This window comes from Hemitrygon akajei, chromosome 10 (genome assembly GCF_048418815.1).
Source record: "Hemitrygon akajei chromosome 10, sHemAka1.3, whole genome shotgun sequence".
Classification (NCBI taxonomy): domain Eukaryota; kingdom Metazoa; phylum Chordata; class Chondrichthyes; order Myliobatiformes; family Dasyatidae; genus Hemitrygon; species Hemitrygon akajei.
Genome location: NC_133133.1, coordinates 130,629,581 through 130,655,653, shown reverse-complemented (window position 1 = coordinate 130,655,653; position 26,073 = coordinate 130,629,581). Strand labels below are relative to the sequence as shown.

The following is a 26,073-nucleotide window of genomic DNA, read 5'->3' as shown; positions in this document are numbered from 1 at the left end:
ATTAACAAGTGTATTGAAAGCTTAGGGTTGTAGTTTCTGTAGTTCAGGTGACTTGGATGAGTGCCTGTTCAACTTGTATGTGAGTAGAGCGCTTCAGAGCTTGCTACTGAATAAACAGGTGTTGTACATATCTGCAATCAGTGTCTGTTGTTTCACTTGCCCGCAAATCTTTTTCCATACAACAGGTCAATGAACGTGTGATGGAGGACTGTCCCATCCATTGGAGGACATGTATGTTAAACATGGACCTAAACACAATATCAAATCTATAACACCACCAAAAGTCATTATTGCCTTCCTTTGGCAATGTCCAGAACAGCTCTTTCAGACAGGTAACTGGTCAAAATAAACAAGACCCAGTGAGATATCCCGTCACTCATAATACCTACCAGGCAGAAGCTTGTAATATTGTGTTTTGAAACTGAATGCTGTTTTTGGGAGCCTATCTGTTGTGCTGCAGTTAGCCTTGTTCTGACCTAATGACCAAGCTAAGTGCCAGTGTGCCATTGAGGGAGTGAGCCCTGATTTGGGCACAGTGCCTGTAAAGGCTGGTCTGAATATCTGTACTGGCCCAGTACTGGTTGTCCATTTGATTGCTTTAAGACCGTAAGACATAGGAACAGAATTGGGCAACTTGGTCCTTCGAGTTTGTTCCGCCATTCCATAGCTGATTTATTTTCCCTCTCAACCCCATTTCTGGACTTCTCCCCATAACCTTTGACATCCTCACTAAGAACCTTTCAACCTGCACTTTAATTACAACTAATGAGTTGGCCTCGCAGATAGCTGTGGCTATGAACAACACAGATTTGCCACCCCCGGTTAAAGAAATTCCTCATCTCTGTTCTAAAGAGACGTCCTTGTATTCTGAGGCTTTGCCCTCTGGTCCTACACTCCTGCACAATAGAAAACATCCTCTCAACATCCACTTTATCTGGGTCTTTCTTCAAACATTGTTAGAGAAAGAGGTGGCAAAAAAGGTCTGGGGTGACTGAGTAAGCTTGACCTGAGCTACAGGCTGGATCCTGTCACTGCAATTACTGTGTCAGGTCCTGTTGGAAGTGACCAAGGGCTGCAGAGTCCCCATCTTTAATTACTCAACGTCTGCAGGCAAACAAACAACATGAGGGCCAGGGTGAGCTGCTGCAAGGTCCTTTGGTCTTTCGGATCCAAAGAGATCGGGATCAGTGCACGCTTCTCCAATCCACTGCACTCGTGCTCACGTATTTCCTCATGACGGGGGAAGAGGCCATTCAAACCGCTGACTCTCAGACTACTCCCGTCACTCACGTTCCTTGTCAATGACTCTTTCACATCCAAATCAATGCCCCCAACCCAACCCCAATGTTTCAACCACCCACCTGCACACAAGGGGCAACTAATACTAACCAATTAGAAGTAACTTGATTTGGTATCATGTTTGGCACATGCATTCAGTGGCCACTTTATAACCAAATAACAATTACAGCACGGAAACAGTCTGTGCCGAACGCTTACTCTCTCCTAGTCCCACTGACCTGCAATCAGCCCATAACCCTCCATTCCTTTTCTGTCTGTATACCTATCCAATTTTTTTTAAATGACAATATCAAACTTGCCTCTACCACTTCTACTAGAAGCTCGTTCCACACAGCTACCACTCTCTGAGTAAAGAAATTCCTCCTCATGTTACCCCTAAACTTTTGCCCCCAACTCTCAACTCATGTCCTCTTGTTTGAATCTCCCCTACTCTCAATGGAAAAAGCCTATCCACGTCAACTCTATCTATCCCCCTTATAATTTTAAATACCTCTATCAAGTCCCCCCTCAACCTTCTACGCTCCAAAGAATAAAGACCTAACTTGTTCAATCTTTCTCTGCAACTTAGGCGCTGAAACCCAGGTAACATTCTAGTAGATCTCCTCTGTACTCTCTCTATTTTTATCACAGGAGTGGAACCCAATGTAGTCTTCTGCTGCTGTAGCCCATCCACTTCAAGATTCAACACGTTGTGCATCAGAGATACTTTTCTCCATTGTTGTAATGTGTGGTTGTTATTTGAGCTCCAGTTGCCTTCCTATCAGCTAGAACTGGCCATTTTCCTATGGATTCTCTCACTATCAATGTTTTTTCCCCCCCACAGACCTGCCACTCACTTTACATTTATTTGTTTGTTTCATACCGTTCCCTGTAAACTCTTGTGTGTGGAAAATCCCAAATCAGCAGTCTCTGAGATAATCAAGCCACCCTGTCTGGCACCAACAATTATTCTACGGTCAAGATCACTTAGATCACATTTCTTCCTCGCTCTGATGTTTGGTCGGAACAACTGAACCCCTTCACCATGTCTGCATGCTTTTATGCATTGAGTTGCTGACACGATCGGCTGACTAGACACCTGCATTAACCAGCAGGTGTACCTAATATATTGTGTGCCATGGACCGAAGGGTTTGTTCCTGTGCTGCACAGCTCTATGCTCTAATTAATCAATGAACGCATCTTTGGGGTATGGCAGGAAACTGGAGCAGCCAGATTGGGGAGGACAGGCAAACTGCATAGATAGCACCAGAGGCTGGGATTGAACACTTCTCTGGAGTTATGTGACACCTGTTTCTGCGGCACCTCAATGGCAACACTGAGGTTTTCCTGCCAGTTTGGCACCAGTCAAGGGAACAATCAAAGGAACAAACTGCATCAAGCTCTAGAGAGCATTAACAACACACACACAAGTTCTTTACTGGGGAACAAAATAGGCTGCTTAGTAACGAGGCTATCTGGGCATCAAGTACTACATCATATAATGTATAAACTGGGCCTCCCTGGGTGAATATAATTAAAGAAAATGGGGAGACGACACAATTGCAGCAACTGCTAATATTCTGGTAGCGATTTTTGCTTCAGTTGGAAATGGATTTCATGGCTCAAGTTTACACTCAAAATCATTTGCATAATTAAAGTGGTAGAATTGTCTACAGACCCACATAATTTGGCAGTGATTCATTAGTCATTCTCGGATGCATTAATATATATTTTAAGAGTGGTGCCCCAGTGTTGCTTTATGGAAATGGTGATGTCAAAATGGAAACGTTCTTTAAGTGCCCATCACCTGTGAGTAACCTGATTTAAAATAAAACTGAGTGACTTCAGTTAATCATGCGGAAGCATTTAATAGTTTCCTTGGGGCACAGTTGTCAGTTCAATATTTGAAATATTAATGTGGAATATTGATGTCCTTGTAGTTCCAGTGAGACTAAACTTTGAGATCAACCTTGGACCCCCACAAGCAGGTGCACCAGGCAGAAACCTGCCACGGTGACTAATTGGTTTCGAGCGCATATCCAGTTTCTTTAGCAGGACTAGCTTCCAGCCCAGTATTTGTTAATCCAGCATAAAAGTAGATTAGTGACGGATGTAGTGTGCTTAAGGTTCTATAGACATTACCGAGGAGTAGGAGTTTTCATTCCCAGAAAACGATCCATATGATGATTTTCCTTAACGCAGAGTGGGGGGAAAAAAAGAGGAAAAAATATTGTGTTGAATTTTTTTAGCCCAGAGGGTGGTGAATCTGTGGAATTCATTGCCACACAAAATTCATGTCCACCGTGTTATTTATTTATTTATTATTTTGCTGTATTTTTGCTATTTGGACGATGGTTGTCTGTAGTTTTTCATTTAATCTATTGTTTCTTTTTATTTATTGTGAATGCCCACAAGAAAATAAATCTCAGGGTTGTATATGATGACGTGTATGTACTGTGATGATAACATTTGCTTTGAACTTTGAATGGATGGCTGTGGAGGCCAGGTCATTGGATTTATTTAAAGTGGAGGTTGATAGGTTCTTGATGAGTAAAGGTGTCAAAGGTTACAGCAGACTCAATGGCCCCCTATGTTGTACAGTTTGAAATGTTTTCATGTTCTTGAATAGTATTGACATTATGCACTTTTTTTGAAGTTCAGCCTTTAATTATTAGGCTGAAGGCTGCAGGCAAAAAGCCACCAGGCCTGGCACTGGGTATAATGTTCTACAAGTCTTCCCTAGTTTGCAGATGCCTGCCTTCTGTACATACAAACAAATGTTTTGGAGTCAGGGAGGATGGATTTACCAAGGGTGCAGGCATCTTCTGCCAATGTGAGGACTCAATTGATGGCAGTGTCTGTGTGGTTAAATTAAGCACCCTGGTTTAACCACCTGTTGCTCTTGTTTGACCTAAGTTTTTAATTTAAATATATTGCTGGGCAGCTGCATTTCTGACTTGAGAGTTGTTTGTGTCATAGCTGATAAGGAAACTCTGAAACATGAGGCTACAGAGAGGCGAGGGACTCAAGCCAGTTTAAGGGTACAGCCCTCCCCACCATCAAGAAAACCTACAAATGGCAATGTCTCACGAAAGCAACGTCCATTATCTGAGAATCACACCATCCCAGCCATGACCTCCTCTTGATGTTGTCACCAGCTGGGAGCTATGAGAATCTAAAGACAGCACCTCAGGGTTCAACAACAGCACCTGCTTCAGGTTCTTCAACCAACCTGAGCAACCTTATCACTACTTTGATCCACGGTATCTTTCTCTCTCTCTCTCTCTCTCCCTTCCTATATTGCTCAGCTCTCTTTTGTTCTTCCGCACATGTGTAATTTAGCTATAATTTATGTTAATTAAATTTATGCTAACTCTTCTTGTAATGCACTGCTGTTTTTGTGCAGAGCTAATTTTCTTGGTGTTTATACCATGTTGTACATGTGCCTATGACAACAATAAACTTGTACTTGACCTGTACAGAGAAGGTGGACAGAATAACAAATGAGAAACTTCTGCCCAACCACCACTGTGGTTATGTCAAGAAGCCCATGCATAATAGGCATCCAAATGATTGGCTGCATCTGCGTGAAGCAAAGCCCAACTCATTTGTGGATTGTGCATTAAAACAGACCCCTTCTGCTGTGTTTGGTTTAGTACCAGTCTGGGAATTGGCTTTATCCAAGAGTAAATTTGAGTGTATGGTCCCAAGAAAAATCACTCTTTTGTTTCTTTGATCACCTATAATCCATTCATAAAACTACCTGCCATACACATTTAAATAACTGACAGAGATACAGTTTTCAAAGATTTTTACATTTTATTTATTATTCTGTCACTTGTACAATGACAAAGACAGAAGGCAGCTCTGCTTTTGTGCTGAGTGACCACTTCTCTTCAAAGTCATTCAGCTCATTGTGGGAGAGAGTGAAATCTGTTGTACAATGATTGGAAACAATCCACCAGTTCTACAGGTTTTCTGACTGTCCTCGTTTTAAATCCAGGTAGTCCTCAAAGCTGTTTGTCCGTTCACCAATGGTGTTCCCAGCTGTCCAACCATCCACCAATAGCATTCCCTGATGCCTACCCATCCTCTAATGGCATTCCAAGCTGCATAACCCTCCTCCAATGGTGTTCCTAGCTGTCCAACCACCCCACAGTAGGATTTTCAGCTTTCCAACAAAATTTAGCGGTGTTTCTAGCCATCCAATCATCATTCAATAACATTTTGAGCTGTTCAACAATCCTTCAATGGTGTTCCGAGCAGCACAACCATCCTCCAATGGTGTTGCTAGCTGTCCAGCCATTCTCCAATAGTGTTCCTCGCAGTCCAACTGTTCTTCAGTGATGTTACTGGCTGCCTAACCACCTCACATAGTGTTTCCAGCTTGCCAACCAAAATCTAATGATGTTTTAGCCACCCTGTCACTATTCCCAGATGTTCCACCATCTTTCAATGGCATTCCCAGTGGTTGAAACAGCCCCCAATGACATTCCTAGCTGTCCGACCATCCTTAAATGACAGTCCCAGCCATCCAAGCACCCTTCAATGGTGTTCCCAGCTGCCTATCCCTTATCCAATGGCATGCCCAGCTTCCCAACCATCACTTAATGCTGTTCCTTGCAGTCCAACTACCTACAGTAGTGTTTCGAACTCTCCAACATACTTCTAATGGTGTTTCTAGACGTTAAACCATCCTCCAAAAGTGTTCCTAGCATGCAACCATCTCACATTACTGTTTCCAGCTCTCCAATCAACTCCCTTATGCTGCTTCTAGCTGTCCAACTGTCCCCCAATGATATTCCTAGCTGCCCAACTAACTTTCAATGCTTTTTTCAAATGTCTAACCATCTCCAGTGCTGTCCGCAGTTGTTCAGCTATTCCCCAACAGTGTTCCTAACTCTAGCACAGTGCTCCATTGTGCTCTAAGATGTCTCACCCAGTAATGGAGCATGTGCACCATCCTTGTAGTACTTGCAGAGTTCCAATCTATATCTCCAATAACAGCAGTCTATGATATTCCAAACAGCCTGACGTGTCTCCAGACATTCATTGTGTGGTCCAGCAGTCCTAAGATGGCATTTCAACCATTCACTAGACTTCTAATTGTACTCCAAAAGTATCAATGAATCCATAAATTAAATAGTATTTGAAAGTTCAGCAGTGACATAATTGGCCCAGTAATATCCCAATTAACATCATAATTAAACAGATCAAGAAATCAAAAAAATACATCTTGCCATATACTCTTGTAGCTGGTTTTTGATGATTTCAAGGAGTACAATTGCACCAGCGATAATTGAATGATGTTAACAGACCAACAAATGAGGGATTTTAAAGCAGTTCTTACAGTTCCAGAATGTCTTTCAATGTGTTAATTATCCAATAACTCCAAACAATATCTATTAACCTACCAGTGATTCACAAGCAACTAACTGATGCTTTAAACAGTCTGTCTTCCGGTGATTGTCCACTCCAATACTGTGCTCTCATCCAAGCATCCTGAGGCTTATATCAACTAGTGATGAAATAAAGGTTCATTCATTCTGCTCTCCCTGAGGTCAAAGAAAGGTGTGGTAAAATTAACGGCAGTAAGATTATTTAATGGGATACTAAGAAGATAAATTTATTTTTGTTTCTGGTTATACTGTGGGATTTATCCATTATGAATGATGTGACAATCTGTACTCCAACAGAAAGAATGGACAGACTTTAACACTTTCCATAAACTAGTAACGGCAGGAGATAAAATAAAACCAATGGATTTTTCAAATGATTTTGGAGGCTTCCTAAAGGTTGATGCACACACCAACCGGCTGTGTGAAGATGATTTATGAAAATGTTTTTGGGACCTGAGGTATAGGGAAAGCCTGGGCAGGATAGGACTTTATTCTCTGAGCTGTAGGAGATGAAGGGGTGAGCTTATAGAGAGGTATATAGAGGTCTTGAGGGGCATAGGGAGGGTTTTCCCAGGGAAAGGGAAGCAGAAACTAGGATGTGGATATGGAATGGGTTGATAGAGGAAGTTGTTGAGGTGGGTACAATAACAATTAAAAGTCATTTGGCATGGTACATGGATTGGAAAGATTTATAGTGAAATGGGCACAAACATTAGATGGGCACCTTGACTGGCATAGGCGAGTTGGGCTGAAAGGCCTGTTTCCATGCTGCATGACACTTTAACTCTTCAAATGCAACAGGTTCAGCAGAGTTGCTGGTCTACCGATACTGGGCAGACCAGCCTAAGCAAAGACTACAAAATGGCCAAGCAAGTTATCACACTCCGCTCCACTGGATTGTGCATAATGCATACTATTTTAAATTGTCCCACAATTTATTTAGCCCAAAGGAAAAATGAATGAAGGAGGTTCCTCTAAATATCAGTCTTTGTCTCCACTCATTGCACCATTAGTTTATTGCATAAAGCTCTTTAAATGGTCTTTCCTTCGAAACTGCCCCAGCTGTTGATCCACTGGGCATCTTGTCCTAAATTTGCTCTGGGGTAAACAAAATGAATCATTGGGAACTTTTGGAGAAACAATGGAAATTTCAAACAAGAGAAAAATCTGAATGAATTTAACATCACCATCTAGATAGCCTGAGTTCAACAAGTTGCAAGCCTCAGCTCCACTCCTTTGGATTTCGACACAAAATCATCCTTGACTTGTCCGTCAAGGACATCTCTATATTGATCATAATTTCAACTTTAAAGCAGACCTCCTAGTGCCATTCCAGAAAGTTTTGATATATTTTATCAGCGTTTAAAGAATCGAGCAGCACTAACTAGCTTTGAACACAGATAATCTTCCTCTTCAGAAGCACCAGTTTGCATCAATATATGTCCTTCCCATATAATCATTGGTAATAACTTCCAAATCTAAATCTTTAACGATTGGAAATGTTGCAATACCCCCAGCCACAACAAACCTCCCATTAATTTCTTTGATTCTAATTCACTCCTAGTGAGGTCAATAATACAAATGATCCCATCCTTCTGATTCAGAAGTTGATTATGATTTAAAAAGCACAGCATAGCCTTATGGGTGGAACCTATGACTTTCTGTCAAAGAACCCGGAAAACTGAAAAGCTTTTATTTTTTATACATTTACTCTGATCATGTGTAGGGAGTACATCCCTTCCCAAGCCCTCCCAGACACATCTTTTTCCCACAAAATTTGACCGACAACACAACAGGAATCAAAATGTTGTTGCATATTTATATTCTGCCATTGGATACAACCACCCTTAATTCTACTGGCATTTACTTCTGAAACAAATAAAGAGCAAGAAAGAGATTTTTGAGATATTAACTGGCATCTAAGGCCATTGACATTGCTTTTACAAGCAAAATACAGTGGGGTGTTCACCACATGGCTTGGCTCCTGAGGCAGCTGGGGAATCGGTGCAAGAGCTCTCAGGATTAAGAATGGAAAAAGACAGTCAAGGGAAACCAACACTCATCAACACTTGGTTACTGAATTACACCAACTGAGGAACAGCGCAGCTGTTACCGGTGCTCTCCACTGCACCTACCGATTGTGCGTGAATGTGTGTGCGCGCGCGTGTGTGTGTGCACGCACATGTGCTTGCACTAGAGGCCACAGGAATAAAGTGGTAAGCTCTTGAGGGGTGCACTCAAGGACGGAACTCCTCTGATCAACGGCAATGTTGCAGAGACGGCTCGTGACAGAATCCTGAACCATCTAGCCCAAGGGGCTGCTTGGACATTGGTGACCACCAAGAGGGCAAGGCAATAAATGAGGTGGGACGGTGGAGAGGCCTTAAATAGTGAACAACAGGAATATTCTAACAGCAACTTCGGAGGACTCAAAGTAAACTCTTGTAAGTACAACCTTTCCACCCAAAGCCTGACAGCTGGCGGGCACACACGTAAATTTTGGTTTCGATTTTTGCACGTCTTGCTGTACATAGCAGCCCCATTTCACTCCTCGCAGTGATACAAGTGAAGGTCGCTCGTGGGCAGCCCATCAGGGTCTCAGCTATTGTTCTCTGCAGTCAAGTATTTGAGAGCTGCAAACCCATAGCGGCGGGACATGTCCTGCTGGAACTCCTCCTTCAGGGTCTTCAGGCAGATCCGATATTGCTTGTTGGAGCGGAATTTGGTGATATCAAAGCTGGGAGCGTGAGGCATGTGGATCATGTATGCATTGGGGAGGACGACAAACTCGTATTCCTGCAAGAACGGGGAGAGGGAGAGAAGGAAGGAGGGAGAACGGGAGAGAGATGATCAAGGGTGAGGAAGAGAAAGAGAGAGGAAAGGAGAAAGAGGGAGAGATGAATGGAATGGCTGTTAGATCATGTACATTTGCAGCAAGCTGTAGGTATACATCCTTAGCACAACAGTAGCATTACCACGTCCAAGGTAAATGGACAAGGGGTTGAATTCTGCACCAGGCAATCAATGTGACTAGACTAGAATAAGATCTGGCGTTAGGCTGAAGAGGCCAGTTATTCAGAGTAAGCAATCCCACCTGTGAACCAGAAAGCTGTGCTGGGGGTTAAATGCCAGAAAATACTCAACAAGTGGCATCTATGAAAAGAAAGAGAGGGTGGGGGGGGGGGTAGAGAGTGGAGATAGAGGGGGGGAGGGGGAGAGGTGGGGAAGGGGGAGAGGTGGGGAGGGAGAGGGGGAGGAGCGTGAGGAGAAGAGAGAGGGGGAAGGAGGTGTGGGGAGGGGGAGGGCAAATACATGAATTTCACAGAGGCATTGCTGCCTGCAAACTGGTAGCCACAGCTCCTATGTTATAATAGTTGGCTCTAATGCACATGTGGTCGTTCACTGTAACATGCTTTGAAATGTCCTAAGATTGTGAAAGAGACTCAAAAGATTCTGCTGTTGCTGAGCTCCCGTGGCAGACTCATGTTGTCCTGATGGAGGATTTCAGCCTGAAAAGTCAACTGTTTATTCTCCTCCATAGACGCTGCCTGACTGGCTGAGCTCCTCCAGCATCTTGGTGTTGAAAGAAGCTGTTGTCTCAGAATTACACCATGTTAAGGGTGACATGAGATTAAAAGGAGCACGAATCGGAAAGTCTAACAAAGCTACATTCACAGTAATTCAATGCTTCCAAAATTGTTTTACCTGGCAAGGAGTTTTTGTGTCTATGTTGATTTAGATGTGGCAGTGGGAGGAATTATTTGAGACACAAGAGAGTGCAGATGCAGGAATCTGGAGCAACAAACAACCTGCTGAAGGAACGCAGTGGGTCGAGCAACACCTCTGGCCAGGATAGTGGGATCTTTGGTACCACATACCACCAGTATGGGGCGTATCAGTGAAAGAACAGCTATCTACACAGCTTGCAGTGTGACATTGCGGAGAGCGGACCGCAGTGTTCTTAAAGCTTGATATAAAACAGTGCCCGGTACCTGCGCATCCAGCTCCATGACATGTGCTACTTTATTCCAGCCAAAGCCGACGAACCTCCTGTCGTACTCTGGGCAGTCGCGCCTTACTACAACATAAGGCTCAAAGTCTGCCTCCCAGTCGACATGATAGGGAGTGGTGGCCGTCCGCCACTTGGCGAAGTTCGTTGGAGCGTGGCCCTTCGTCCAAACATGATACCTGCATAGATATAATGCTGCAGCTTTATAGGGCATCGGTCAGGCCACATGTGGAGTACTGTGAACAGCTTTGGACACCTTATCTAAGAAAGGTAAGCACAAAGTACACTGCAGATGCTGGGGTCGAAGCAACACGTACAACACACTGGAGGAACGAGTAGTCAACGTCTCGGGCAGAGATCATTCGTCAGGACTGAGTTGGGTTGGTCCTGACGAAGGGTCTCGGCCTGAAACGTTAACTGCTCATTTTCATGGATGCTGCCCGACCGGCTGAGTTCCTCCAGCGTGTTGTACGTGTTGCTTATCTAAGAAAGGATTTGCTGATGCAGAGGGTCCAGAGGAGGTTTAAGAGAATGATCCTGGGAATGAAGGGGTTAATGTATGAGAAGCATTTGAAGGCTCTGGTACTCTCTGGAATTTAGAAGAATGAGGGGAGATCTCACTGAAACCTTTCGAATATTGAAAGGCCTAGATAAGAGTGGACATACAGAGGATGTTTCCTATATTGGGGAAGTCTTGGACCAGAGGGTACAGCATCAGAAGAGAAAAGTATCTCTACAGAACAGAGATGAGGAGGAATTTCTTTAGCCAGAGGGTGGTGAACCTGTAGAATTCATTGCCACAGATGTATTGCATATATTTAAAGCAGAGGTCAATATGTTCCTTTTTAATAAGAGCTTCAAAGGTTATGGGGAGAAGGCAGGAAAATTTGCTTGAGAGGGAAAATAAGTCAGCCATGATGGAATGGCTGAGCAGACTTGATTGACCGAATGGCCTACTTCTGCTCCTGTGGCATTTTGTTTGAAACTCTGGTACTTGACAGCTGGTTCACTGTTACAGGAAGAATCCAGTACACTGCTGACTCTGTGTAGTAGCCCACCCTGACCTGCGCCTTTATCTAAACTGCAGCCTATACCGAAAGCACTAACGTTTATTTTCAGGAAAGAATTTGTTGCGGCTCAGAAGCTAGCTCTCCACAGAGGTGTGATGAAGGCAGGAGATAAAGAGTAAGTGAACTACATCGTGCTGCATTGGATTATCTAGGCAAACGTCCCCCTCCCATCTTATCCAGTGCCCAACACAGGAGGAGTGGACCTAGATAATTCAACATAGCAAGATGTAATTCACTTGCCCTTTGTTCTTGCATTCAGTACACCTCTGCGAAGAGCAAGCTTCTGAGCTTTCCCCAAAATAAGTGTTAATTCTTTTTGGGTTGGTACAAGCTCCATTTAACGCTGTGCTCCTGGGCCAGCGAGCCAAAGACAGAATTTAAATTTGCATACACTTCTGGTCACCCCTGCTTATTGGAAGGATAAACTCATGGAGCTTTACAGCTCAGAAGCAGACCCTTCAGCCCATCTAGTCCATGCCTAGTCTCACCCAGACTGTAGCCTTCCATACCTCTCTCATCCACATGCCTGTCTAAATTTCTTTTGAATGTTGCAACTGAACCCACATCCAACACCTCCGTGACAGCTTGTTCCACACTTGCACAACCCTCTGAATGAAGAAGTTCCCCCTCAGATTCTCCCTAAGTATTTTTTTCTTGCATCTATGACCTCAAGTTCTAGCGTCATCCAACCTCAGGAAAAAGAAGCCTGCAAGCATTTACCCTCTCTTTACACCTCACAATTTTCTATATCTCTGTAAGATCTCCCCTCATTCTCTTTTATATGCTGTAGGGAATAAAGTCCTTGCCTATTCAACCATTCACTATAACTCAGGCCCTCAAGTCCAGGCAACATCCTTGTAAATCTTCTCTGCACTTTCAACTTTATTGATATCTTTCCCATAGGCAGGTGACCAGAACTGCACACAAAACTCTAAATTCGGCCTCTCTGAATGTCATTAAAATTGAAAGGATGCAAATAAGATTTGTGAGGACATTACCGGGCCTGCAGGGTTCCTGCTATGACAGGTTTGATGGCTAGGAATTTTTCTTCCATGGAGTGTAGGATGATGAGAGGGGGGTGTAGCTCAGTCTTTCCCCAGGGCGGGGGATTCTAAAACTAGAGGGCACAGGTTGAAAGTGAGAGGAGAAAGATTTTACAGGAACCAAAGATCAACTTTTTTTTATATAGAGGGTAGTCTGAATGTGGAATAAGCTGGCCGAAGAAGAGTTAGAGTTGGGTAGAGTTACAAAATTTTAGTCATTTGGACAGGAAAGGTTTAACAGGATATGGGTTAAACGTGGGTGAGTGGGATTAGCTCAGATAGGTATGGATGAGTTGGGCCAAAGGGATTGTTTCCTATAATATTTCACTACTGAGCATTTATTTCAATTAATAGATATTACAGGATGATTTCTTACCCTATTTGCTTTTGTGACATCTACCTCGTGTGGCTGGTAGAGATAATGGAATGAGGCCCTTTAGAGTAAATTAGATGCATATATCTTAGGAACTACTCATGATTTGATTTTCCCCTATATTCGGGTGAGTAACACAGTAGCTTCCTGGTCGATCGCTTTGGCCTATTCACCTGGCATCATTTATCATGAGTAAGTCTTATCTGATTATCTCAGCTCTGACAAATTTCGCCCAAGCACAGGTTCAATATAGACTCTGATCTCACCAAACCATTAGCATCAGTAAATCATGCACTTCCTATAAATACTGCTCAGGCAAGCTTCCGTTTACACCGTTTCATCAAATGCTCTCAGGTGAGGGGTGGTGTGGGTTAGACACAACGCTGTCCAACACTGTTCTACACTGTCCCATCAGACACTCCTGGGGTAGATATGGCATTGGTTAGACAGAGGGTAAGCTCCCTCTACACTCCCATTTACATCCCCAGAGAAGATACGGTATGGATTAGATGTACAAAACTGTGCAAAAGTCTTAGGGTGCCCAAGTCTTTTGCACATGTCCTGTATTTGTCCACAAGGAGCGGGGAGCGAGTTTGTAAATCTGGTGGGAGTGAAGGATATTGAGAATGGCAAGGGTGGAGTGCCACGGGAGGGGAGTGGGACAGGTGACAGAGAAGGAGTGCCAGGGGCAGGGGGTGGCACGGGTGCAGACACACCCAGCCCTGAGATACCAGGCAAGGTCATTTCATTTCAAACAATTGGCATATTGATCATTACAGAACTCTGATGCTTCCTGCTCCCTCCCCTCTCCCTTCCCACTCTCAGCCCACAATAGAAACTCATATCAGAATCAGGATTATCATCACTCACAATGTCATGAAATTTGTTTATTTTTGCAGCAGTACAGTGCAATACATAAAATTATTAAAGTATTGTGTCAAAGTCCTATGCACCCTAGCTCTATGTATGTGTCTAAGACTTTTGCACTGTAGATTAAATCTTCCTTTATGCCATTTAATTTAATCACTTCCAGTGTAATTACTGAGCAGATTAAATATAGTGTAATGCTGCCTGTACACTCTCCTACAAAGCAGTACCAGGGGTTGGACAGAGCAAAACTCCCTCTCATCTGTGAATATTAAAGAGGATACCAAAACTTTAATTTTCGAGTTGAGTTGGTGGTAAGGAAGGCAAATACGATGTTAGCATTTATTTCAAGGGGACTGGAATATAAAAGCAAGGATGTAATGGTGAGGCTTTATGAAGCACTGGTGAGGCTTCACTTGGAGTATTGTGAGCAGTTTGGGTCCCTTATCTAAGAAAGGATGTGCTGACATTGGAGAGGATTCAAAGGAGGCTCACAAAATTGATTTCAGTCGGCACTGAAAGGCTTGTCAGGAGCATTTGATGGCTCTGGGCCTCAACTCACTGGAATTCAGTAGAATGAGGGGGACCTCATTGAAACCTATCGAATGTTGAAAGGCCTCGATAGAATGTTTCCTGTGGTGTGGACGCAGTCTCCGAGCAGAAGGCTATCTATTTAGAATGGAGATGAGGAGGAATTTCCTTAGCAAAAGAGTGGTGAATCAGTGGAATTTGTTGCCACAGATGACTGTGGAGACCAAGTCACTGGGTACATTTATGGCAGAGGTTGATTGGTCAGGGCACAAAGGGATATGGGGAGAAGGCAGGAGATTGGGGCTGAGAGGGAAAATGAATCAACAGTGATGAAATGGCAGAGCAGACTCAATGGGTCAAATGGCCTAACTCTGTTCATATATCATATGGTCGTATAGTCTAATCTCTGCTGTCAAACATATTCAACACAGGTTTAACATAGAGTAAAGCTCCCACACTGATGTCTCACCTGATATAGAATAAATTGTCCTCAACATTGTCCTACACTCACTCCCAAGGCAGGGACATCACAGATTAGACAGGCTAAGCCACCTGTACACCATTCGCTTACGTGACACTTTCAGGGCAGGGTCAGCATGGACTAAGTGCAGAGCGAAGCTCCACCTGCCCCATCCCATCAAACACTCCCAGGGCAGCGAAGGTCAGATACAGAGAAAAGCTCCTTCAGCACTGCAGGAGCAGAGGTTGTATATATGTAGAACTTAAGAGTTCTGCAGTTGTCCTGTGGGGGTGTGCCTTATTCTGATTGGTTAGTTTAGAAGTTGCAGCTGCTTTTCCCATTGGATAACTGCCCAATTTCAAATATCCTGGGTATATAAAATACACTTGGAAGGGGCTTGCTCTCTTCTTTCTTTGTTTAAGGCAAGACCATCGGGAAGGTTTGCTCTGTGCAAACTTTTAACTAAGTATGTACACATGTTTGTCGAGTATTTAGCTTTGTAGTGTCTGTGACATGGGGAACATGAATGTTTGGTCGATTATTTACTGTTTGTAAATTAATATACCTATTCGAAGACGGTGCATTTCCTGTCTCACTTGCCAGACCTGCAAACCTGATTGGACATGACAGAAGTTGAACAGGCCCTTTGGCCCATGGCACCTGTGCCAGCAACAATGCCAAACCAAACTAATCCCATCTGCCTGCACATTGACTGTACCTCCCACTCCCCCGTTCATATGTCTGTCTAGCCACACGCACAAGATGCTGGAGGAACTCGGCAAGTATGGAGTGTATAACTCCACGTCTCCCTAAATGTATGTTCGATCCCTGCCTCCGGTGCCACCTGTGCATTGTCTGCACATTCTGTCTGTCACTGTGTGCACTCCCTCTGGCTGTTCCTCCCACATCCCAAAGACACGCAGGCTGGTTGGTTAATCAGCTTAGGTAAATGACCACTAAAGTGCTGGTAAATGTAGAATCTGGGTGGGGGAGGGAATGATGATGCAGGAGAAGCAAAATAAGATTAGTGTAAATGCGTGGTTTGTTGGTAGTCATGGACTCAATGGGCTGAAGGGCCTGTTTGTCCTCAGCACGAATCTACACGCTGCTTGATGGATTTGACTGGGAGACAGAGCAGCCTCTAGCTTCGTGCCCTGCTGACTGCAGTTGCATAATTTTTCACCTTTCTTCATTACTCATCCCATCCAGCCTGTACCCTTGTGTTATTCCTGTCTCCCTGCTGTTACTCCGGATGTGTCCTGTTCTTCACCTAAGTACTGCTCCAGCAAGACTGATACCATGATACCACATCAAGGCGGCATCCATCATTTAAAAACCCCACCACCCAGGGCATTCCCTCTTCTCATTACGACATCAGAGAGGTGGTACAAGAGCCTGAAGATGCACACTCTGTTTTTGGAATTGTTTCTTCCCTTCTGCCATTAGAGTTTTGAAACAACAATGTCCCCATGAACACTGTCTCACTATATTTGTTCTCTTTATTTGCACCTCTTAGTTAATTTTTATTTATTATTATAATTTAGTTATTTTATGTATGGCACTGAACTGCTGCTGCATATCAACAACTATCAATGATAATAAACCTGACTTTGGATTCTGACTGTGTAGCTATCACTGTATGACATAGAAGGAGGCCACTTCAGCTCTGTTGCCTCACAGGACAATCCTATTCACTCTAGTTTTCTTCATGACCTCCATTTCCCCACACCACAACTTTCCTCCCAGATTCTAATGCCCACTTACATACCAGGGGCAACTTACAGCCATTTTACCTACCAATCTGCATGCCCGTGGGATGTCTGAGAAAACTGGGGCACTTGGGGGAAACCCAAAGTGAGCATGCAATCTCCACACAGACAGCAGCGGAGATCAGAGTTTGACTGGGGACTCTGCACCGCTGCAAAGCCTAAGTGGCTTGTCCATTCGTGGGATCTCAGGTGGTTGTAGAGCCCAGTCTGGGATCTACATATCCAGAACCTTCAGCAGAGCAACCAGGGGCCAAGAATCGTTGCTGATATTTCCCGGCCAGAGGCTGGGAGGAGCTGAGTCCTATTACTGAAAGCTTGGCTGGCATCACGTGGAATGCATCTTAAACATGTACATCAAAATCAGCATCATCTCACTGTCGTCACATGTCCGTTACATGTACAAACATCCACTTCCCCCTGTATTTACCTAAAAGTGAAGAGCGTTCCCATGTCTAACATGGATAATAACTCCGCTTTGGACTTTGGGAAGGATAGGCGGTAGCGGAGTGTCTCAAACGCTGGCACTATTAGAGCTTTTTTTGTGTGAGCCATGTCAAGCTGGACAACGGACTTCCTGCAAGAGAAGGACACACGGTTATTCAGATCCACAAACACGTCGGGTTGCTGGCAGGAGCGTGTAGGCAGATAGAACGCAGAGCAGCTGAGGGAAGGAGATAGCAAGAGAGCTGCTTGCAGAGATGGCTGCAGCAGCAATCCACAAGGTCTTTTCCAGTGTCTAACTGAAAAATAGCAAAGCATATTAGTACGCTATTGGGTGGCATGGGAAGCATAATGCTTTACTGCGCCAGCAGCCCAGGTTCAATTCCCGCCACCGCCTGTGAGGAATTTGTGCAGTGATAGCACGGCATCCCAGACACGTACGGGTTAGTAGGTTAATTGTGTATAATGGCTGCATTGGGCAGATGGGCCCATTGGGGCAGAAGAGCCCATCACCATGCCGTATAGAACATTGAAATCTACAGCACATTACAGGCTCTTCGGCCCACAATGTTGTGCTGACCATGTAACTTACTCTAGCAACTGCCTAGAATTTCCCTAGCACATAGCCCTCTATTTTTCTAAGCTCCATGTACCTATCTAAGAGGCTCTTAAAGACCCTATTGTATTCCTTCCACCACTGTCACTGGCAGTGCATTCCACACACCCACCACTCTGTGAAACACTTGCCCTGACATCCCCTCGATACCTATTTACAAGCACCTTAAAACTATGCCCCCTCATGTTACCCATTTCAGCCCTGGGAAAATGACTATCCACACAACCTACACCCCTGATTATCTTATACACCTCTATCAGGTTACCTCTTATCCTTTGTTGCTCCAAGGAGAAAAGCCTGAGTTCACTCAACCTATTCTCATAAGATACGCCCTCCAATCCAGGCAACACCCTTGTAAATCTCCTCTGCACTCTCTCCATAGTATCCACACCCTTCCTGTAGTGAGGTGACCAGAACTGAACACAGTACTCCAAGTGGGGTCTGAGCAAGGTCTTATATAGCTGTAACATTACCTCACAGATCTTGAACTCAATCCCACGGTTGATGAATGCCAACACACCATACACCTTCTTGACACACTGTCAACCTGCACAGCAGCACCGAGTGTCCTATCGACACGGACCCCAAGATCTCTCAGATCCTCCACACTGCTAAGAGTCTTACCATTTATATTATATTCTGTCTTCAAATTTGACCTACCAAAATGAACCACTTCACACTTATCTGGGTTGAACTCCATCTGCCACTTCTCAGCCCAGTTCTGCATCCTATCAATGTCCCGCTGTAACATCTGACAACTCTCTAGACTATCCACAACACTCCCAAATTTTGTGTCATCAACAAACATACTAACCCATTCTTCTGCTTTTTCATCTGGGTCATTTATAAATATCTCTAAATAAATAAATAAATTTTAAAAAAGGAATAAATGTTTTTGGAACACATTTCTCCCAAAGCTTTTTTTTTTGGGGGGGGGGGGGCACATTTTAAACAGTGGCATATAAATGAGAAGTGAATCCTGCCGAATGTGGCTATCAGCTGCAGTACCGTTACTATCCTCTTGGTGATGCTGCTGCCTGCTGAGCTGCTCTGCGTTCCACTCACCCCTTCCCACCCCACCCAACCACTCAGAAGACTGGTCTCCCTTCACTCAGGGACGATTTCTGAGGGAGCAGCGCAAGACGAGGCTGTAACAGGGTAACAAAATGAAAAAGGACTGGAATAAAAATTGTCACCAGAGTTTACAACTTGTTGCCAGGGTTTAAAAATCAGCCTTTGGGGCAATGAGAAACAAGCTAAGATGTGGCAGCTTTTGTGAGGGTACAGAAGAGGTTCACAAGGATGCTGATAAAGGGTCTCGACCCAAAACACTGACTGCTTACTGTTTTCCGTAGATGGCCTGGGGAGTTCCTCCAGCATTTTGTGTGTGTTGCTTGGATTTCCAGCGTCTGCAGATTTTGGGATGCTGCCTGGATTAGAGGGCATGAACTATAAGGAGAGATTGGACAAACCTGGATTGTTGGCTGAGGGGAGACCTGATACAAGTACATAAAATCAAGGCAGGCATAGCAAGGGTAGACAGTCAGAATCTGTCACACAGGTTGAAAATGTCTAATCCCAGAAGGTATGTATTTAAGGTGAGAGGAGCAAAGTTCAAAGGAGATGTGCAGGACGTCCTTTTACACAGAGAGGATACCTGGAGTGCACAGCCAGTGATGGTGGTTGTGGAGACAGATTCAGTACAGGTGTTTAAGAGGCTCTTCGACTGGAACATGCAGATTTAAAGAATGGAAGGATGTGGACCATGTGCAGGCAGAAGGGACTAGGTGGCAGTATCTTAATTAGTTCAGCACAACATTGTGGGCTGAAGGGCTTTTTCCTGAGCTGTAGTGTTCTATATTATATTCCAATGCTGAGGGTGGTTGGTTTGTTGATGAAAACAGCTGTAAAATGCTGAGAGTAGACAACAATATCCACTGTTTGGGACAATTAGTTAAAACCAGAGTCGGTGTGGTCATCACAGATTAAAGAGGGTTTCTGCTCCTAGAAAACTCTCTTTAACGCAACTTTCCATAACAAAAACTCATGACAAAATTGATTGTTTTTGCATTATTTTTCCACACACAAATTCTGTAAGAGCTAATTTTGATTCTGGACCTCAGATTTTTCTGGTGGTGATTTCTGAATTCTGTAAGGGTGAATGTCGTACTGTCGTACTGATGCGGTGGTGGTGGGGGGAGATGTATATAGCTGGGGAGAAGAATCCGTCGCAGGTGATTCAGTCCCGGAATACAGACGACAAAGCATAAGGTGAGCGGCTCTCCCTCTGCACCATATTCGCTCAGCAACTCTCCTGCAGCTGTGCTGGCTTACCTTGTAGCTCCTCAAGATATTCAGATCAGAAAGGCATACAGTGCACAAGCATGTCCTTTGACCCGTCCCTCGCAGTGGGATTTTGCTAAGCGCTGATAGACAGCAGCCTCAGAAGATGGTAACTGAGAACTTACTTTCAACTTTTGAGAAGACTTTTCAGGAAAAATCCTCAACTTGGGATAGCCCAGCTCTGCGCTGGCTGCATTGCACATTCCTTTACACCAGTACTATTTTATTCCCTCCCACATCCCGAACAACCTCTTCCAAGCTCACCACTCAGTGATAGTCTGAGAGCGACCTGCCGTGGACAATTGCCCTATTACCTCACACATTGACAAGAGGATACGGAAAAACATGGTCACAAGAGAAAGCGGGCACAGGGGTCGGGAGTGAAGCTGGACTGCTGGAGGGGAAGGGCAGCAGATCTATTGGCTGCTTCACCATCCCACTGAGATGCAGTCCTTCCAGTTACTTTGCTCAGTTCCTGTCTCCGTACAGTGGGGTGCGAACGTTTTAGGCACATATACAGAGCTAGGGTGCCCAGGACTCTATTTGTCAATGTGGATCGGGGAGCGAGTTTGTAAATCTGGCGGGAGAAAAAGACGTTGGGTATGGTGAGGATGGAGTGCCTTGGGACAGGTAGCAGAGAAGGGGTGGTGGGGTGGTACAGGTGCAGACACATCCAGCCCTGAGACACTAGGCAAGGACATTTGATCCTTGAAACAATTGATCGTTACAGAATGCCTCTCTGGTGCTTCCTGCTCCCTCCCCTCTTCCCAATCTCAGTCCACAATGGGAGACCCATACCAGAATCAGGTGTATCATGACTCACATATCATGAAATTTGTTTCTTTTGTGTGTGTCAGCAGTAGACTTCAACACATAAAATTACTATAGAACTGTGCAAAAGTCTTAGGCACCCTAGCGATATATGTGCGTAAGATTTTTACACAGTACTGTATGACGAAAAGGGATACAACAAAGACCAAAATGCCTAGGATTTACAAGAATGATTTTGGATTTCATAGATTATATTTGGCAGCAACAGGTGAAATATATTGGGAATATTTCCTCTGGGAGAAGGCAGCTGAAAGTGGGGAGAAATAGAACAGAATGAATGGAAACTCTGAAAATCATTAAAACTTTTGAGACACTTCTCTATGTGAGGAGGAGGCTGGAAAGGTGGTCATTGGAAATGCAATTGGTAAGAAATGTTTTTCACCAGTACTCGCATATCTGGGTGGAGGATATCACGTACAAAATGCTGGAGGAACTCAGCAGGTCAGGCAGCGTCTATGGAGGGGGAATAAACAGTGGACCTTCTGGGCCACGACCCCTCATCAGGACCGAGTCTGCAGAACTACTTCTTCTCTGGATGGATTGTACATTCATGGCAAGGAGAGAGAAAGGAATAAGCAGGTAGTGTGGAAGGATGTTAGGGAATAACTGGAGCACTGTGCACAGATCTGGTTGCCACACTATAGGGAAGTGGTTGCACTGGGGAGCATGTAGAGGAGACTCATCAGGAAGTTGCCCTGGATTGAAGTGTCTCAATATTGAGGAGAGATTGGATTTGTTTACCGTGGAGCGAAGGAAGCTGACGGGCTATCAGATACATTCATACGATTATAAGAAGCACAGATGGACAGATACTGAGAATCTTTGTTCCATTGTATAAGTATCGAAAACAAGGAGATCTTAATGTGAGAGGAAGGAGATTTAACAGGGATCTTAGCAGTATGCGGAGTGGTTGATATCTGGAGCATCCTACCAGGGAAAATAGTGGGATCAGAATCAATTACTTCAAGAGGGATTTAGTTAGGCACTTGAAGAAGGAAGGTATAAAAGGATACGGTCCCAATGCAGGCAAATAGGATTAGTGTACACAGGTGATTCTACGGATGCAACACACACTAACTGCTGGCGGAATATCTAGCGAGGAGAAAAATGTGGTAAAAATTTTGTGTCGAGACCCTGGCCTGTTGGGTTCCTCTAGAATTTTGTGTGTGTTACTTAGGATTAGCGCAGATGGACAAAAATGTCAAAGTGGACATGCTGGGCCGAAGAGTGCCCATTTGAGTTCTGTACCAGTCTGGGACGGTACTAAGAAATGTGAGTAACTGCTTCAACTCCTGGACTCTCATATGGATGGCCTGCCACTGTTACCATCCTGAGATACTGTACACTGTACCCATACCTGAGGTACTCATAGAGACCATACATCGGCAGGAAGTCGATGTCAGATAGAAACATGTAGGGCGTGTTGACGTGTTTCATTGCTATGTTCCGCAGCAGGTTGACGGGGTAAAACTGCCCTTCCTTGTAGACGATGTGGTAGCCGACGTTGCTCCTGCTCATGAGGACCTCGGAGCCCTGTGCGTAGCGGAGGAACTGCTGGGCCTCGGCGTCAGACAGGTAGAGGGCCAGACTGATGGGTCCTTCCCAATGCTTACAGATCGCCTCCAGCATCTGCAGCCTGTGGAGCGAGGCAGACAGGAGCACAGCTTGTCAGCTGGGAACAACTGGCAACAGCAAAATTAACACAATATTCACAGAAATGGAGTAAGACATTGAATATTAGATTATAATGTTAATTTGGTACATAAAATAAAGACAGCGAGTAAGGAAATGGCAAATAAGGAATTTGTGCTGTTTTCACATTTGAGGAGAAGGTAAGAATATCTGATATTCTTGTAAAACTAATATGGACTGGAGCTTGCTAACGCTACCATTAGCTAGAATCGGTGTTCAAGATATTGCAGCAGTAAAAACTAACAATTCCTCAACACCCCATGGATGTCAAAAGTAATTCAGGAAATTACAGCTGCTTGAGGCAAATTCTTCCAAAGCTCTTTCGATTCAGAAACCGTCCCTTCAGATCAGAAAATATTATCATTGTTCTATTTAGAAAGATGAGGGAGAGAAACCAGAAAATTACCAGATGAGTAATTTTAACATTGGTTACTGGAATCTATACTTAAGGATGCGGTGACTGAGACTTAAGAGACACCTGATCTAATTAGAAGGATCGAACGTGGATCTGAAGACTAGGTCGTAGCTAAAAAATCTATTTGAATATGATAAAATAACTTGTGTTGAGATATGGGGAAGACTTCTGATTATCGTTTACATGGAATTTGAGAAGATATTTGGTCAGGATTCAAATACAGGAGTTTTGTAATGTTGAAGTTGTACAAAATATTAGTGAAGCTGAATTTGGAGTATTGTGTGCCTACTTACAGGAAAGTCATCAACAGGTATCTATTACAGGGATGTTGCTGGGACTTGAGAACATAAGTTACAGTTATAGTCGAGTACATTAGAACTTTTATTCCCTGGAGCGCAGGAGAATGAGGGGCTATCTTATAGAGGGGTACAACATTCTGAGAGGTAAGGATGGGTAAATACATGCAGGCTTTCTTTTTCCCTCTGAGGGTGGGTGAGATTAGAAGTAAAGGTTTACAGTGAAAGGTGAAACACTTTAAAAAAAAAAAGGAATTTGAGGGGAAACTGTTCACTCAGAGGGTGGTGCGAACTTGGAACAAGCTGCAAGCGGAAGTGGTGGGCGCAGGCTCAGTTGTAACATCAAAGAGAAGTTTGCGTGCCCAGACTTTTGTATAACACTGTAACTCCCATCAGGGTCTCTTTACCTTTGCAGATTCTCAACTCCACCCACAAGGATTCTACATCTTTCAATCCAAGTCATCTCTTTCTAAGGATTTGATTTCAATTTTTACAAATAGGGCCATGCCACCTTCTCTGCTACCCACCTGTTCTTCGATACAATGGGTATCCTTAGATGTTAAGCTCCCAACTATAATCTTCTTTGAGGCATGACTTGGTGATGCCCACGACGTCATACTTGCCATTCTACAAGCTCATCCACCTGTTTCCATACACTGCGTGCATTCAAATATAACACCTCAGTCCTGTATTCATCAGCCTTTCTGGTTTTGTCCCCGCTTTTACACTGCAATTTTGCCCCATCATCTGCCTGTCCTTCCTGACATTACACACTGCCTCTGCTTGTAAACCAAGAGCCCTATCCTAAGCCCCATCACTCTGGTTCCCATCCCGCTAACAAATTAATTTAAACCCTCCCCAGCAGGTCTAGCAAACCTGTACGCAAGGATATTGGTCCCCCTTGTGTAACCCATCCCTTCTGTACAGGTCATACCTTCCCCAGAAGAGATCCCAATGATCCAGAAGTCTGAACCTCTGCATCAGTTCCTCAGCCACACATTTTTCTGCATATCATCCTGTTCTTACCTTCACTGGCGCGTGGCACAGACAGCAATACAGTAGTAAGTAGCAGGGTAGTTCTAATGAATTGAAAACATTCATGGATTGTTGGCCTTTGTACCAGACAGTAATAATAACTGCTGCTGGCTGGACCATACATGGAGAATGGAAGTAGTCCTGGGCACAGGAAGGAAGTCTACATTGCCCATGGATACAGTGTTATTTCACCACAATCGTGACACATTCTCAGCTGACACCATCTCTTTATATCGCCCTCGCTAACATCCAGTTACCTGAATCAAATAGCACTGGAACTAATATGCCAATTAGACCATAAGATATGGAAGCAGAATAAGCACATTTGGTCCACTGAATCTGTTCTGACATTCTATCATGGCTCATTTTCCTGCCATCTCCTAATAACTTCTGACACCCTAACTTATCAAAAACTGATCAATCTCTGCCTTAAATATATCCAATGACTTTCCTTCACAGCAATGAATTCCACAGATTCATCAACCCTCTGGCTAAAGAAATTCTTCCTCACCTGTTCTGAAGGGACATCGTTGTATTCTGATGCTGTGCCCTTTGATGCTAGACTCCTCCACGATAGGAAACATCCTCTCCACATCCACACTTTGTAGGACTTCCAATATGCGAAAGGTAAAAAGTGGGGAGGAGTGGGATAGCAGTTGATCGGGGTTGGTAGCAAAAGGACATGGAGCTGAAGTCGAGATCTATCTCTACACTTGGCTCTACCTCTCACTGGACGTATGGCTCAGGAGACAATCTAACCTGGACCCACAACAGCTTGCCATTAGTCAAGAAGGCACAGTAGTGCCTACACTTTCTGAGGAGATTGAGGCATGCAGGGCTCCCCATCCCCATTCTAGCAACATTCTACAGGAGCACCATCAAGAGTAATCTGTCTAACTGCATTATTGAGTGGTACAGAAGCTACAAGGCATCGGACTACAAGACCCTACAGAGGATAGTAAAAACCACCACGAATGGATCACTGGGGTTTCCCTCTCTACCTCCTCCTCCCGCCATTTGTGACATTTACTTGGGAATATTGTATACGAAAGGGCTGAAGTATTGTTGAGGATCTCCATCCCAAAATCTCTTTGACCTACTACTTTCAGGAAAGGCATCAGGACTTGGACTGCCAGACTGTGTAACCTTTCTTTCAGGATGGCATGGGATCACCCAAAATCAGCACTGTTTGTTTTACTGAGGTGCCTGGTTTGGAGGATAAACACAGGCCCTTGGCATTTTAAGCTAAGTTAACTATATTTACAGTAGTATTCCTGAGCAAATTGGTGCGTTTCTCATCTCAACCATCCTTCGTCTCAAAGAACACAAAGTGATAGAAAGGAGGAAGCTATCTGACCTGTCCATGGAGAGCTGAGCCACCAACGTGACCTCAGTTTGTTCTGCCGATGGTTCAAATGCATAGTGCAAGAAATAGAGATGATTGCGATGGACGGTGAATCGTTCCCTCCGGAATTCGTAGCAGGGATCATCCTCGTCCAGCTCCAACAACTGCTTCTGAAGCTGAGGGACAGAAAAATATATACCAGTGACCGAGCTTTCCTTTTGCACGTTTGTGTGTAGTTGTTCACTGACTCTTTGTTCCA

The 26,073-nt window shown here is 44.2% G+C and overlaps 1 protein-coding gene across 5 annotated transcripts in view; it reads right to left on the bottom strand.

Moving 5' to 3' along the window:
* Positions 1 to 5,078: 5,078 nt before the first annotated feature.
* The window catches only part of large1 (LARGE xylosyl- and glucuronyltransferase 1), a 405,419-nt gene continuing 384,424 nt past the window's right edge, over positions 5,079 to 26,073 (bottom strand). For all 5 annotated transcript variants that reach the window (XM_073058955.1, XM_073058959.1, XM_073058957.1 and 2 more), the window contains 5 exons: positions 25,827 to 25,990; positions 22,389 to 22,667; positions 17,228 to 17,374; positions 10,671 to 10,866; positions 5,079 to 9,474 (listed from right to left, as the gene is read on the bottom strand). In XM_073058955.1, coding sequence (XP_072915056.1) covers positions 9,277 to 9,474; positions 10,671 to 10,866; positions 17,228 to 17,374; positions 22,389 to 22,667; positions 25,827 to 25,990 — 984 coding nt within the window. In that variant the 3' untranslated portion in view covers positions 5,079 to 9,276. The remainder of the gene's footprint in view (positions 9,475 to 10,670; positions 10,867 to 17,227; positions 17,375 to 22,388; positions 22,668 to 25,826; positions 25,991 to 26,073) is intronic.